The sequence below is a fragment of the Artibeus jamaicensis genome, unplaced genomic scaffold, assembly GCF_021234435.1.
Source record: "Artibeus jamaicensis isolate MK-2021 breed Jamaican fruit bat unplaced genomic scaffold, CSHL_Jam_final contig_710, whole genome shotgun sequence".
Lineage (NCBI taxonomy): Eukaryota > Metazoa > Chordata > Mammalia > Chiroptera > Phyllostomidae > Artibeus > Artibeus jamaicensis.
Window position 1 is genome coordinate 283,829 of NW_026521933.1, and position 15,038 is coordinate 298,866.

Genomic DNA, 15,038 nt, shown 5'->3' on the forward strand with positions numbered 1-15,038 from the left:
TCCCTTGCACATAGGGTTCTGAATGCTAGTTAGGTCCTACCAATCTGATGCATTTGCTGGTGTTTTGAATGCTCACAAAGGACTGACTGCGCAATGTGGATCACAGGAGAAGTATATGCTGTTGTGTGGGCCAGTAACTGTCACAGTGGCTTCCTGATTTTGGCAGAAGTAGTGTGGTTTTTTTTGTCAGCAGCTGAAGCACCAGCTTCCCAATTCCACAGGCTTCTAGCAGCTTCCTCATTGTGGAAAACAGCAGTATATTTGGAGGCCCAGTTCCTGTGTGATGCTTGGGAAAAGACAATAGCTCAGCCTAGATTTCATCTTTTAAACATTCCCAAGGATCCCTGTATTTAGTCAATCATTCTGCTGAAACTAGCAGGAGGGTTTTGTGTTCTCAACTAGGGAATCTTGACCAATTGAGAGATCTCACCAAGTTTCTTCACTTCTGTGTTTTTGTACCTTGAATATATTTTTTGTTGTAGTTTTCTAGACTTTAGTCTGTATAGAACTGAAGGGTAGAAGACATATCCTCAGGCAGACAGCCCTTAGCTGGCCCCAGAACTTAATGGATTTTCCAAATAAAGCAGTAAACTACTAAATCTAAGCAATTTAATTCCCAGGTAGAATTAAACTATTCTGTCCTTAAAGACAGGCTCTGGGAAGACTTCTAACCATTCAAAACTAGGGTAGGCTCCCAGCTGTGTGTTTCTTGTTTAGACCACCAGTGCACTCATCCCAGAGTATATAATTATGTTATGTGGAATCTGCCTGCCCAGCTCCTGGAAGAAAGGGTATCTGCTTCATTTAGCTCCTTTTTACATTTTTAAAACTGAAGTATAATTCACATAACAAAAAATTTACTATTGTAAACCATATAATTCAGTAGTTTAACTGTATTCACTATTTTGTGCAACTATCACCACTACCTAATTCCAGAATAGTTTCATTAGCTCTAAAAGAAATCCATACCTATTAGCAGTTAGTACCATTTCCATCTCTTCCCATCCCCTGGCAACCAGTAATCTACTTTCCACCTCTATGGATTTGCCTATTCTGGACATTTCATAAAAATGGAATCATACAGTATGTAGCCTTTTATGCCTAGCTTCTTTCACTTAGCACATTTCCAAGGTTCATCCATATTGTAGCACAAATCAGTATTTAATTTATTTTTATGAGTAAATAAAATCCTATCACAGATAAACCACATTTTGTTTATCCATTCACCAGCTGATCAACAACTGGATTGTTTTGTTTTGGCAGTTGTGAATAGCGCTGTTATGAATATTCATATAGAGCTTCATTCATCTTTGTATCCCCAGGATCCAGTATAGTATCTGGCACATAGTAGGTACTTAATAAATGTTTGCTCAGTAAAGAGTCCAGATAACTTTTCTGAAGGTTTCTTTCTCCATGTGACATGATGGTGATGCTTCCATGACAAGGAGCTGTCTTCAACTGCCTAGTAATGCCTGCCTTATTGTATGCCCTGTTCTTCCTCTTCCAAAGTTGCTTAAGCTTCACCAGGAAAAGAAAGCATCCCTTTATGGCCCATCATCCCTCACAAAGAGTATGGGGGGTTTTCAATTTACTTCTACCATAAGAGCATTTACTTCTCATTTATCCTCTCGAGGTATGCTACTCAATCCTACAACCTCTCTTTCTTCTTGCCCAGTCAGCCCTACCCTCTTGTCTCAAGAGCCAGCCTGATTTGCAGTACCATATGGGCAATTTATTCCTATCTTCCCCTTGGTTAGCTCTGACTCACCACCTTTGCTGATGTCCTGCACTGTCAGTACCAACAGAACTCTGGTCCTATTACCTAGACCTAGTAACTGGTCTTCAACATTAAGGACGCACATCTTCTAGAACAGTGTAGTTCAAGAGAAAAAAACAAGAACCACATATATAAACTTAAAAGTAGTACATTCATGTACTCAAATTATTCCAACTAATAATAAAACATTCTAATAACTAAGCCAGCAGGAGTTTTAAAATTTAAATTTTACTTACCTAAAATTAAAATTATGGTCATGAGCCACACTGGTCACATTTCAAGTGCTCAATAGCCATGTGTGGCTAGTGCCTACCTTACTGATCATCACAGTTCTAGGAAACAAACTAACCTTTAAGAATAATTGCCCCAGGGAAACTTAAGATATATCAAGCTATCTGGAATCTGAGGAAAACAGGGGCATAAGAAATCCCTAAATACTAAGGACTGTGAACTCTGTTCTTTGTTCATTGAACAAGAATTTACTACATACCTTCTATGAGTATAAACAGGTCTTACTATCATATGGGACATAGGTTGAGAGAGACACTTCATATTTTATTTACTAAGTACAGAATGACTTCAAGACAACTCAAAATTAAGCCTCAAGCAGTGTGGAATAGGCTAACTCCAGCATTCTAGTGGTTGTGCTTCAAAACTCCACTTGCAAGTCAATTATACTGCATGTAAAATTGTTGGGAACTGCCTTGCCTGGTTTCAGAAGCTGTAATCCCTTGTGGCTAAGGCTGAGTAAAGGACCTTGGGACCATAAGCCACTTAACAGACAAAGCTTATCTTCCTTGTAGGGGCACCACCTCTGCCCCCTTTCTCTTCACCCTGCTTGACCCTGGGAGGATGACTGGTTGCCAATGACAGGTAAGAGTCCTCAAAAGAGGGACAACCTAAGACAGGCACAGTTGTGAAGGGGCCCTCAGGGAAGGACTTGGGGGGCTATAGAAAAAGGGGTTGATGGACACTCACCCCTCGGCTTTGACATAGCCTGAGTCCTCATTCTGTCTGAAAGAAGTCTCCTAATCTCTTGTCTGCCTTACTTCCCCTGCCTAACTTAAGCCTAAAACAATGCCTTAAGCCTGAAATAATGCTATGAAACCTATTTTGCTAATACCCTCAATTTAAATGATAAGGGTCCAAACAGGAAGTTTGTTCCCCAAAGTTTTATGGCCCTTTAACTATCTGACACTGACTCAGAATAAGCCCTCAGAGTTCTTTGAATGTTATCTATTATTTAATCATTTCTGCCAGACAAAGACTGATGAGCTTTACACACACACTCTGTATTCTTGCACAAATTGAACCCAATAAAAGCTTGTCAAGGCAAGGGTCAAGGCACTCTCCTCTTCAGAGAGTGGCCAAGGAGCTCCAAGGCTTTTTCTCTTGAGAGAGAAACCCAGCTGTTCCTGTTCCTCCACAGGACTCAGTAGTCCATGTGAATTTATCTTGTCTCATCCATAACGCTACGGACCCCAAGAGCCAGGATCCACGTTATAAAATGCATTCCCCCATACTGGCCATTTTATTTTGTGGTTAGGTGTTTAGGTTAGCTCCTAAAAGTTGATTGGGGCCATAATAAAATTAAAATATTATACACCTGCAATTTTGATTAAGTCTAAAACAAAACTATTAGTCTTGTTTTTCCGACACCATATCATTTAAACAAATATAGTCAAACTTGTTTTGTTTGCTTGTTTTCAGCTTGAAAAAAACAAAACTGTATTGTGTCACAGTGCTGGAGGCTAGGTGTCTGAAAAGTTGCTTCCTTCTGACATCTGCGAGGGAAGGATTTGTTCTGTCTCCTGGTCTCTGCTGGCCTCGGGAACACCAGGGCTTGCAGGTGCTGTTCTCCCTGTGTCATCACAGTGTCTTCCTCTGCATGTGTCTGGGTTTGCCCTTCTTACAAGGCACATTGCTTTGTCAGTAGTCTCCTCTTTTTTAAAAAATTTTATTTATTATGCCATTACAGTTGTTATATTCCCCCCTTCATTCCCCTCTACCCTGCACCCCCCGCCCCCACCATTCCCCCCTTTAGTTGATGACCATATTTCTCAAGTTCTTTAGATTCTATATTTCCCATACTATTCTTGCCCCCCCCATCTATTTTCTACCTACTGTCTATGCTACTTATTTTCTGTACCTTCTCCCCCCTTCTCCTCCTCCCACTCCCCTGTTGCTAACCCTCCATGAGATCTTCATTTCTATGTTTCTGCTCCTGATCTAGCTGTCCTTTCAGTTTGCTTTTGTTTTAGGTGTGGTTGTTAATAACTGTGAGTTTGCTGTCCTTTTACTGTTCATATTTTTTATATTCTTTTTCTTAGATAAGTCCCTTTAACATTTCATAAAATAAGGGAATGGTGATGATGAACTCCTTGAATTTGATCTTATCTGAGAAGCACTTTACCTGTCCTTCCATTCTAAATGAAAGGTTTGCTGGATAGAGTGATCTTGGATGTAGGTCTTTGGATTTCATGACTTGGAATACCTCTTTCCAGCCCCTTCTTGCCTGTAAGGTCTCTTTTTGAGAAATCTGCTGACAGTCTGATGGGAGCTCCTTTGTAGGTGACTGTCCCCTTCTCTCTTGCTGCTTCTAAGATTCTCTCCTTCATTTTAATCTTGGCTAAAGCAATTATGATGTGCCTTGGTGTGTTTCTTCTTGGGTCCAACTTCTTTGGGACTCTCTGAGCTTCCTGGATTTCCTGGAAGCCTATTGCTCTTGCCAGATTGGGGAAATTCTCCTTTATTCTTTGTTCAAATAAGTTTTCCACTTGTTGCTGTTCCTTTCCCCCTTCTGGTACCCCTATAATTCGGATGTTGGAGAGTTTAAAGGTGTCCTGAAGGTTCCTAAGTCTCTCATTTTTTTGAATTGTTTCTTCATATTTCTTCCTTCCTTCTGGTTCACTCCCTTGATTTGAGTCCCAGTTTCCTTTTCATCACTACTGGTTTTCTGTGCAATTCCCTTCATTTCAATTAGTTTAGCCTTCATATGTTCCTCTAATTTGTGACTAAAATCAACCAGTTCTGTGAGTATCCTGATCGCCAGTGTTTTGAACTGTGCATCTGAAAGTTTTGCTATTTCTTCATTGCTTAGAGTTATAGGCTCTGGGGCTTTGAGATCTTCTTGAGCCATTTTTGGTGTGTTAGCGCCCATTAAGTATGAGGAATGGAGCCTTAGGTGTTTACCAGGGCAGGGCTGCCCAGGTTGCTGGGTTGTTATGCTGTATGTGGGGGCGGGGTCAGAGGGGGGAAATAGTGGCGCCCTCTACTGCCTCCCGCCACTGGGGCCTGCTCAGTCCCATCTCACTGCCCACTCCCTCGCTGGTCTATCTGTGCATGAATTCGCAACCACAGTCAACCCGCCACCCTGTGCCCTTGCTGGGTCCGCCGGTCACTCACTGGGTTGCTCACTGGGTCTGCCCCTTGCAACCCCACACCTGGGATCCACGTGCCTGAGTCCATCTGACCGAGTTTTCCTGTGCAACCCCTCTCCACCAGCTGCTAGCTTTGCCCCTCTTACCAGTCAGGCTGAAGAATTCGTTGTTATCAGACTTCCAAAAAGTTCAATCTTCTGTGTTCTGGCTGTGTTTTCTGTTGCTAATATTTTGTTGTCTCTAAACTTGGTTGTGTGAGAAAGCACAGCATCTCAACCTATTCCTCCATCTTGGCAGAAGTTCAAACATGTTTTTAATAGACACATAATCCTTAAACCTTTCAGCGTGGTTGACCAGGCTCAAAGTCTAGCCTTATTTGAGCGATGAAAAGTCAGAACAGAAGGAAGAAGCTATAATGCTAACCTCAAAGCCAGGTACACTGTGAGCCTAGACTGATGAAAGGAACACTGATGAAATATGGAGAATTTGTATTCCTAGGTGGGGATGAGCAACTAAGGTGTGCACAAAAATAAGGGGAAAGGTAGGATGGAGCAGTGAGTCCCAGAGCCAACAAAAGGCCAGCCTGCTTGACTGGGGAAGGAAGGAAGAGTGGGTAAAACTTCCTGTAACAGGGTTAGAGAGAGGGTTAGTCCTAGGAGTAATGACTATATAGAGACAAAGATAACTGAAAGGGAGGCTTAGGAAAGGATCCTTATTTTAAAGTAAAGGTCATATTTAAGGGAATTTTAGAACTGAAAACTGCTGTTGCTATTGCTGTGACCTTACTACCTAATAGTTAACATTTACTGTTTTCTCCAAGAGGACAAACAGTTGAAAGTTCTTCATATGGTTATGTAATCCTCATTTAATTAATGGTAAGGATCTCCATGAGGTGGAGAGTACCAAACAGAACTGTGAGGCAAGAGTCTAATAAAAAGAAGGCAAGGGACCTTCCCAGAACAGAGAATAGAATGCACACTTGTCAGGGCTTTATGTTTTATCCAGTTTGTTCTGTAAGTTTAATAACAACTCTCTTCTTATTCAGTCTCAGACCACACAAAGACTGGGCCTGTCTTTCTAAATAAAACCAAGAGCCAAACTCTCACTGTAGGCTCAAATAATGTTTGTAGATAATGATAATGCCATACTTTTGGAGTCCAAGAAACCTGACTTCAAGTCCCGGTCTGAGGCTCTTCATAGTTAATAGTTGATCTCAGGCACCAAAAAAAAAGTTAATTTTTACCCTTTTTTGAATGCAGTCTTTAGTATTCTCAAAAAGGAAAATGAACTAAATATAAGGATTAATATGTATTTACTTCCCCACATCTCAAAAACTCATCATTCCTTAACAGCAAAGCTAAAAAGAAAGCAAAATAATATCTCTCCTAAAAAATAAAACAAATCCTTCATCCTATCTACCTAGGCTTAGAAGTCAGCATGACTCCACCAACAGAAACTAAGATTGGAATTGAGACATTTTGCTCTTTCTTGGCCTCCAAATTTAGGAGTCAAAAACAAAACCAGTGTCTTGCTCTTTTCCCTAAAGAAACTCAAGTCAGACTCTGGCCTCAATGTGCTCCAATCACTCCTGAGGATGGGCAGGAATGTCCTGAATTTACCCAAACTTCACATGGTGACAACTATCATCTATGACACATGCAAAAGATCCAATGTGAAACTGATTATTTCAAAACAAAACAAAATATTGAAATTTGTAGCATGGTATTCAGGAGGTGGACAATTTACTGAATCTCTGATTCCCTTGCAGCCCCAGGAACAGTCAAGTTTGCATGATAATGGCAAAACTAGAAGTATGAACAATACAGACGAACAAAAGCCACAATATCCCTTAAGTACACTTGGGCTCTGGAACATGCCGACACAAATAGGCTTTCTCCCCAGCACTGGCTCTCCCAGTAAAGTGCAGCTTCGCCTGCCCAGCTGGAGCTGAGGTTTGGCTGCAAAGACCCCAACACAGTGCCTAGGGCATTCAACCTGTCCAGTTGGAAAGGGCTCTACACTCAGAAGTGCCCCACATTTGGCTGTTTTGCTGTCTTGAAATTCTTTTTTTTTTATGTATACTTGTTTTATTTATAATTTGTCATGTTTTAGGGCACCAAAAGTGATTCTAATGGTTGCTATTTAACAAAAGAAATTTTAACCTCATCTTAAATCCACTGATCCATTTTATTCAATGGCAGTGCTCAGTGTGAAAAGGAACATAAAAACAAACATGCACACGACTGCACAGTTTTCATAAAGGTTTATCTCATTATTGGTGGGTAGCTCATTGAACAGTTAAATGCATTTAAATAATGTATAGGAGGCTGCACAACAGCAGCCCTGGTAACTAGACAGACAACCAATTCAACTAGAAACCAGCTAACAAGTAACTGTAAATATTTAAAAGATAGCTCTTGTTTAGCTCATCCTTTGTTTTGATCACCTTCTTGGAGGAAAAAAATCCTGCTGGTCACACCGGAAATATACTAAGGCCAAATCTTCTGATATCCATTCCCAGAAGTTTCTTTCAGCTGGATTAAGCCTCCAACTCCATGGCAAGCCCAAATTTGTGGCCTCCAGCATTCATACTCTTCCCATCTACCAGCGCAGACAATGTAAACTTCACACCAGTCCTCAGAGTCTGAGTGTAGCCCACTCCTATTAAACTAGAGTTGTTGACTTTTGCAGAAATGGAAGGAGTGGGATCCAACTGATACTTAGTGTCAATGCCAAAGCGAGTGCAGTTGGTACCTGATGTCCAAGCAAGGTTTACTGAAGTGTCAAGATCTTCACATACTTTCTGATAAATTGAGCCTCCAAATTCTGTCCCATCGCTGACATTAGTGTGTAGCTGGAAGTTCCCAGTCCTGTAGCCCATTGCAAAGTTATTCCTTGTCAGCTTTGATTTGGCACTGTCAAAGGTCATCTGGTATCCAGCAAGCCAGCCCTCCTAACTAAAGACAGCTGAGCCATGGATTGCAGGTCCAGCAAAATCAAAGTCAACATCGCAACCAAGGTTTACACATTGCATCTTGTAAGAAGACTTGATTTTACCACTTTTCTTTCCAGTGTTTGGTGAAAAAGTGGCATCAAATGTTAGTTTCAAACCCTGACAAATCTGGTCTTCGATTGCGATTTCCGTTCCCAGAGTGTTATCAGTGTTCCATTTCTCTGTGAAAGTTAGACCATACTCACACCATTTATATTCAGTCTCCAAGGTCCCAGTAACTTTACCAGTGTCTGTATTAGGTGAACCAGATGTTGAGAATTCCACACCACTGCAGGACTTTGTCTTCACATAGAGTTTCACCAACCCAAAACCAAATCTTCTGTTGAAAATATCTCTGGCAGCTTTGCCAAGGTCAGCGTATGATGGAGGGATACACATTGGCCGTGCGCAGGTCTGTCCATAGATTGCCATGGCGAGGCTGTGGAAAAAGTTGATCTAGTGGTCTCCAGAGGGGGGCCATCGCAGCTGTTTGGCACGCTTGGGGTTGGGCTGAGGCTGCCGCGACTTGAGGGTGAAGTGAAGGAGACACCGACCGGCCCATCCTTGAAATTCTCAATAATTAATCATTTCAATAATTCTTAACAAAGGACCCTGCATTTTCATTTTAAACTAGGTCATACAAATTATGTAGTTGGTCTGATGATGCCTTACACAGGTGAGTTCAATTCACAGCAACAACTGGCGACCTGTGCGGGCAGCCATCACATATAACTTAGGGCCAGGACTAACAACTTCCTTTGAAACAGACTAGTTTTTTCATTCTTAGGGAAGAAGGACATGACCCCACACAGCCGCCTCAAAAACACACACAAAAAGTAGCAATAATTCCATTTGAAAGATGGAGTACTTCAGCCAATTAAGGCTAGTATCCTGGTTCTCTCTTACTTCCTATTCGTAGAGGTGGAAGCCATCAGATGCTCATGCAGGGAGATGTTAGTGGCAATGCTATTAGTTCCAGCCACCCAACAAGGGTTGGGTTATGAGGCAGAGAAGCACACAGCAACCACTCCCAGTATAAAGGTAAAAAGCCCAAGGAGACATACTCACATCAAAGAATCAGTTACCCTAAGTAGAAAATGCAGGACATAAATGAAGGTTAATACCCAGGGTCAACCAAAAACTTCAAATAAGAGGAAGTACTTCTTTATTGTTGTGCTTTAAGTAAAAACTGAGGATATAAAGTAAGAGTTGTTTTTTAAAAATTAGAGATTTTTTTAAGAAGTGACAAAACTACTTCTAAATTCTTCATTTTCCTAGTTAGGGCAATTGTTCATAGGAAACCAAAACTATTATTCTAATGCTTAAACTGTTGAAAACTCTTTAGTTTACTTGGAGATTTTATCAAATGGCAGAGACGTGAAGGGCAGACCACCCCTAGCCTCCACAAATGCCCCAAACTCCCAACCCCCAACGAGAACAGAGCCGAAGCACACAGTTACACATATTTTTAGAGAGAAGGTCCCAGGATCAGGACTCTACCACCATCAGGAAGCTACCCTCGGAAACTTGGGTAATTCAATACCAGAGAAAAGTTCCAGATGCTGGAAATCTTGGGCCCAAAACAGTAAACTCAATCAGGTAAAAAACTAACCAAGTTAATCCCAATAAAGAAATTCAAAGTAGTTTTTCTTTCCAATTGCTTTATAAAATACAAACTGTAGACCGGACCCCATTCATACCTGCCATATTCCAAAAGTGTAGCATGGACTCGAGATTCTTCATCAAGCAGCTCCTCTGCTCCCTGTTGGCGTTTGTATTTTCGATGGGGCTTGTAAGCATCCTAAAAAGTGAATGAGACAAAGGAGATACGGAGCATAAGACAACTCTCCTTCTGAACTGGTTGCCAAATGCAAAGTCAGGGTAACGTGTATTTCCCCATCACAACAGTGGGCACTAAGGGTGTCTGCCTTCAAAGACTCTGCTCCTTTGACTTTTAGGTAGCAAATATTTCCACCCAATTGAGTGTTTGTCACCTTTGTTGTAACTTGGTGTTTTTTTTTTGTTCTATGACATTTCAGTATGTTTATGTAGTCAAATGTATCACTTTATAACTTACTTCCAATTCCAGAAATTTTGAAAAAAGTTCTTGTGTGTTAATTTTATATTTAGCCTTTTCATTCATTCAGATTTTGGGGGGGTGTATAATTAAAGGTAGGGATCTAGCTATGGTTTTTCTAAATGGAAAAGCAAGAATCCCAACAGATTTGGAACACACACACACACACACACACACTCCAACACCCTCTTAAACAACTATATAGCACATAGAGGTACTCAATTACTTTATTTAGGTTTTCATCCCCAGGTGATCTGCATTGTCATTCTATCCCAAATGAATGTCCTTGACTGCCAAGCTGGCAGTCAAATAATCCCTTAGTAATATTTGCTGAGGGCTTTGGGTCCAAGTGGGCAATCGTCTTATACAAGCAAGGCATTCTACTTCTGTGTCCCAGGAACTTTTCTTCTCCAGTACCAGAGCTCACCACATCTTATCTCTACCTGGACATCACCAGGACAGGCATTACTATCAGGTTTCTCCAGATAGTAGCATTTTTATTCTAATTAAAATTGTTCCCCCTCTTGATAATTCTGGTTATTATTTTATTTCTTTTAAAAGTATATTTTATTAATTATGCTATTACAGTTGTTCCAATTTTTTTCTTCCCTTTATCGCCCCTCTGCCCTGAACACCTCTACCCTCCAACATCCCCCACACCCTGACCTTAGTTCACATCCATGGGTTGTATGTGTAAGTTCTTCGGCTTCTCTGTTTCCTGTACTATTCTTAACCTGCCCGTCTATTTTATGCCTACCAATTATGCTTCTTTTCACTGTACTTCCAGGTCTCCCATTGATAGCATTCCATGTAATCTCCATTTCTCTGGTTCTATTCCTGTTCTAGTTGTCTGCTTAGTTTTTGTTTTATAGCTTCAGTTGTTGATAGTTATGAGTTTGCTGTCATTTTACTGTTCATAGTTTTTTATCTTCTTCTATTTCTTAGATAAGTCCCTTTAACATTTCATATAATAAGGGCTTGCTGATGATGAACTCTTTTAACTTCACCTTATCTGGAACCTCTTTATCGACCCTTCCCTTCTAAATGACAGCTTTCCTGGATAGAGTAATCTTGGATGTAAGTACTTGCCTTTCATGATTTTTGAACACCGCTTTCCAGCTCCTTTCTGCTTGCAAGGTTTCTTTTGAGAACCAGCTGATAGACTTATGGGAACTCCTTTGTAGGTAACTCTCCCCTTTCCTCTTGCTGCTTTTAAGATTCTCTCTTTATCTTTAATCTTGGGTAACTTAATGATGATGTGCCTTATTGTGTTCCTCCCTGGGTCCAATTTCTTTGGGACTCTCTGAGCTTCCTGGACTTCCTAATTGTCTATTTCCTTCACCAGATTGGGGAAGTTTTCCTTCATTATTTGTTCAAATAAGTTTTCAATTTCCTGGTCTTCTTGTTCTCCTTCTGACACCCCTAGGATTTGGATGTTAGAGCACTTAAAGTTGTCCCACAGGTTCCTAAGCTTCTCCTGATTTTTTAAATTTTTTGTTTCTTCATTCTGTTCCATTGGATGATTATTTCTTCCTTTTTCCCCCCAAATCACTGTTTTGAGTCCTTCTTTCCTTCCCTTCACTGTTGGTTCTCTGTATATTTTGCTTTATTTCACTTTGGATAGCCTTCATTTCTTCCTTCAGTTTGCAACTGAGCTCATTCCGTTCTGTCAGAATCCTGATTACCAGTGTTTGAACTCTGCATCAGATACATTGTCTATCTCATCATTTAGCTCTTTTTCTGGAGTTTTGATCTGTTCTTTTATTTGGGCCATATTCCTTTGTCTCTGTGTACCAGCTATACTGTAAGGGGGTGGAGCCTTAGATATTCACCTGGGTGGGGCAACCCTCTTTGCTGTGTTGTGGCACTGTGGGGGGGGGGTCAGAGAGGGACCAATGCCACTGGCTTGCTTTGCTTTAGCCCCACTTTCCAATGAACTGTCCTGTGAGACTGGGAGTTTCTCCCATTTTGCAAACCCCACAGTATTTTACAGCTGGAAGTTTTGAGTCTTTATTTTCCTGTTCAGCCAGCCCCACCTTGCTGTGTGTCCTCTCTGATCAGCCATCAGTCTCTGCCACTCCTGCAGGTCTGGGTGAATGTTTCTTTAACTCCTTAGTTGTCAGAGTTCCATGCATTCTGATTTTCTGGCCCTTCTGGTTATTTGTTTTAAATATTTTATTTACTTACTTTCAGAGAGAGGGGAAGGAAAGGAGAAAGAAGAATATCAATGCGTGGTTGCCTCTCATGTGCTTCCCACTGGACACCTGGCATACAACCCAGGCATGTGCCCTGACTGGGAATTGAACCAGTGATCCTTTGGTTCCAAGGCCAGTGCTCAATCCATTAAGCCACATCAGCCAGAGCTGTTTACTGTTTTTAAATTGGCAGTTTTCCTTCTTCTGGTTGTGCAAGGAAGCGGAGTGTTTCTACCTCCACCCCCATCTTGACGTGAACCTATTTTACTTTTTATCATGAAATATTCTGAACAGAAAGGAAAAATTCTTTCTGTCACGTATACTATATAATTTCAAGTTTTGTGCAAAAGAAATGAAACAGGGTCTGAGATGGTGCTAGAGGGTTGTTCTTACAGCTTGCTACCATGAATATTCCCTAGATTACTGTTGGTGTCTACATGAGTAGAAAGCTATAAATAACATAAAAGAGATTTATGGGGTAATGAAAAAACATAATGAACTCATATGATGTCAGTTACTGTGTATGCTTTAATTTCCACTGAACTCTGCTATTATAGCTCTATAGATATAGCTGCATTATATAATTGAGCTTAATTGCTATCTTCCATAGTAGTTACTGTTGATAAAGTCAATGAACTGAAATAGGAAATTGGATTCTTCTAAAAAAAAAGGAATGACTCCAAAACAATAGCATACTGAAATCAACAGTTAAAAGGAACTTCTATTCTGCTCAACAATGACAATGTTGACCTTTGTGTAATTTTCCTTACATTCTAAAGCACCTCAAAAACATCTCACACTTTGCAATTTATAATTACCCTGAGAGAGGGTTAAGGCAGATACTATTACCTCCACTTTACTTCTGAAGAAGCAGAGATTAAACAATTTTTTCAGGATTGCTAAAAGGATTTATGCCTGGCCCTAGGTACTCTGGCTACTGGCCCCAAGGTTTTACTACTACACTAACTCGGTTCTGATGGGCATTCTAGTCACCCACCAGCCGTTTCAGCTGAACCCTCTCGTGAGACTCACTATAGAATCTGAAGCTGCCACATGAATTATTACAACAATGTGGACCTAATAAGGATCTAAATAATAATAATTACTATTTAGGTCTAAATAGTAATTTAGACTTAAAAGTCTGAGGTTTCTAGGTTAACTAAAAAGAACTATTACCAAGTGAGTCACCCTTTAAAGTAACAGGAGTCAGGAACACTGATGTCTAGTACTGCTTCTAACACTAACTAGCTGGATGACCTTGGAAAGGCAGTTCCATCAGCAGGTTTGTTTCCTTATTTGTGAAATGAAAGCTGGATTAATGGGTCTTGAAGGAGACTCCCAGTCTCTTCATGTCCTTTCAGTTCTGTAAAGATACTGACTTGGTAACATAATTCCATCATTAACTCAAATTTTGAGATTAAAAAAAAAACAAAACTCTCCACACTTGACATGATTGTACTCTTAAAAAGGTATGCAACATCAACTTATCTTTGCCATTACTAAGAGCAGCACTAGTGATGGCTATCATTTATCAAATGCCAGGCATTCAATACCTGCATGTGCTAGTGCCACCTCATGGCCATATCTTCTTCCTTGATGAGCCCCTAATTCGTCAAATTCCTGACAGCTAGAGTCACCTCAGCTCGTAGAATGTAGTCTAGCTCACAGTGAGTCCTCACCAATCTTACTAAGTGAAGACCTGGAGTCAGACAGGGTTTTAGTCCTTACCCCATCACTACCTGTCTGATTCAGGGGAAGTTATTTAACCTCTGTGGCTTTCCATCTGTAAAAGAGGTATAAGCAGAGCTGCTGTGAAGATTAATTATTTAACAGAATTTAACACATAGTTAGAGCTTAGATACATATTTTATATACAAATATGTATGTTATTAATAAAATATATTGTTTTTTTAATTAAATTTATTTTTTAAATTGATTATGCTGTTACAGTTGTTCTATTCCCCCCTTCATTCCCCTCCACCCTGCCCCCCCAACCCCACCATTACCCCCCCTTTAGTTTATGTCCATGTGTCTCAAGTCCTTTAGGTTCTATATTTCCCCTGCTATTCTTGCCCCCCCCATCTATTTTCTATCTACTGTCTATGCTACTTATTTTCTGTACCTTCTCCCCCCATCTCCTCCTCCCACTCCCCTGTTGCTAACCCTCCTTGAGATCTTCATTTCTATGTTTCCACTCCTGATCTAGCTGTTCTTTTAGTTTGCTTTCGTTTTAGGTGTGGTTGTTAATAACTGTGAGCTTGTTGTTCTTTCACTGTTCATGTTTCTTTAACTTCTTTTTCTTAGATAAGTCCCTTTAACATTTCATATAATAAGGGCTTGGTGATGATGAACTCCTTGAATTTGATCTTATCTGAGAAGCACCTTATCTGTCCTTCCATTCTAAATGAAAGTTTTGCTGGATAGAGCAATCTTGGTTGTAGGTCTTTAGATTTCATGACTTGGAATATTTCTTTCCAGCCCCTTCTTGCCTGTAAGGTCTCTTTTGAGAAATCTGCTGACAGTCTGATGGGGACTCCTTTGTAGGTGATTGTCCCCTTAGCTCTTGCTGCTTCTAGGATTCTCTCCTTCATTTTAATTTTGGCTAATGTAATTATGA

General features: G+C 40.5%; 2 protein-coding genes across 4 annotated transcripts in view; both read right to left on the minus strand.

Annotated features, from left to right (window-relative positions):
- Positions 1 to 15,038, minus strand: part of CCDC93 (coiled-coil domain containing 93) — a 116,003-nt gene that overhangs the window by 69,284 nt on the left and 31,681 nt on the right. For 2 of the 3 annotated variants that reach the window (XM_053671818.1, XM_053671817.1), the window contains exons 7-8: positions 9,850 to 9,950; positions 9,218 to 9,235 (exon numbers count right to left, since the gene is read on the minus strand). In XM_053671818.1, the coding sequence (XP_053527793.1) occupies positions 9,218 to 9,235; positions 9,850 to 9,950 (119 nt within the window). The remainder of the gene's footprint in view (positions 1 to 9,217; positions 9,236 to 9,849; positions 9,951 to 15,038) is intronic. The other variant, XM_037151569.2, reaches the window with a different exon arrangement.
- Positions 7,326 to 9,198, minus strand: LOC119053810 (voltage-dependent anion-selective channel protein 2-like). Its single transcript, XM_037151572.2, is given in 1 exon segment — positions 7,326 to 9,198. A coding segment is annotated over 1 exon segment (885 nt). The 5' UTR covers positions 8,582 to 9,198; the 3' UTR covers positions 7,326 to 7,696.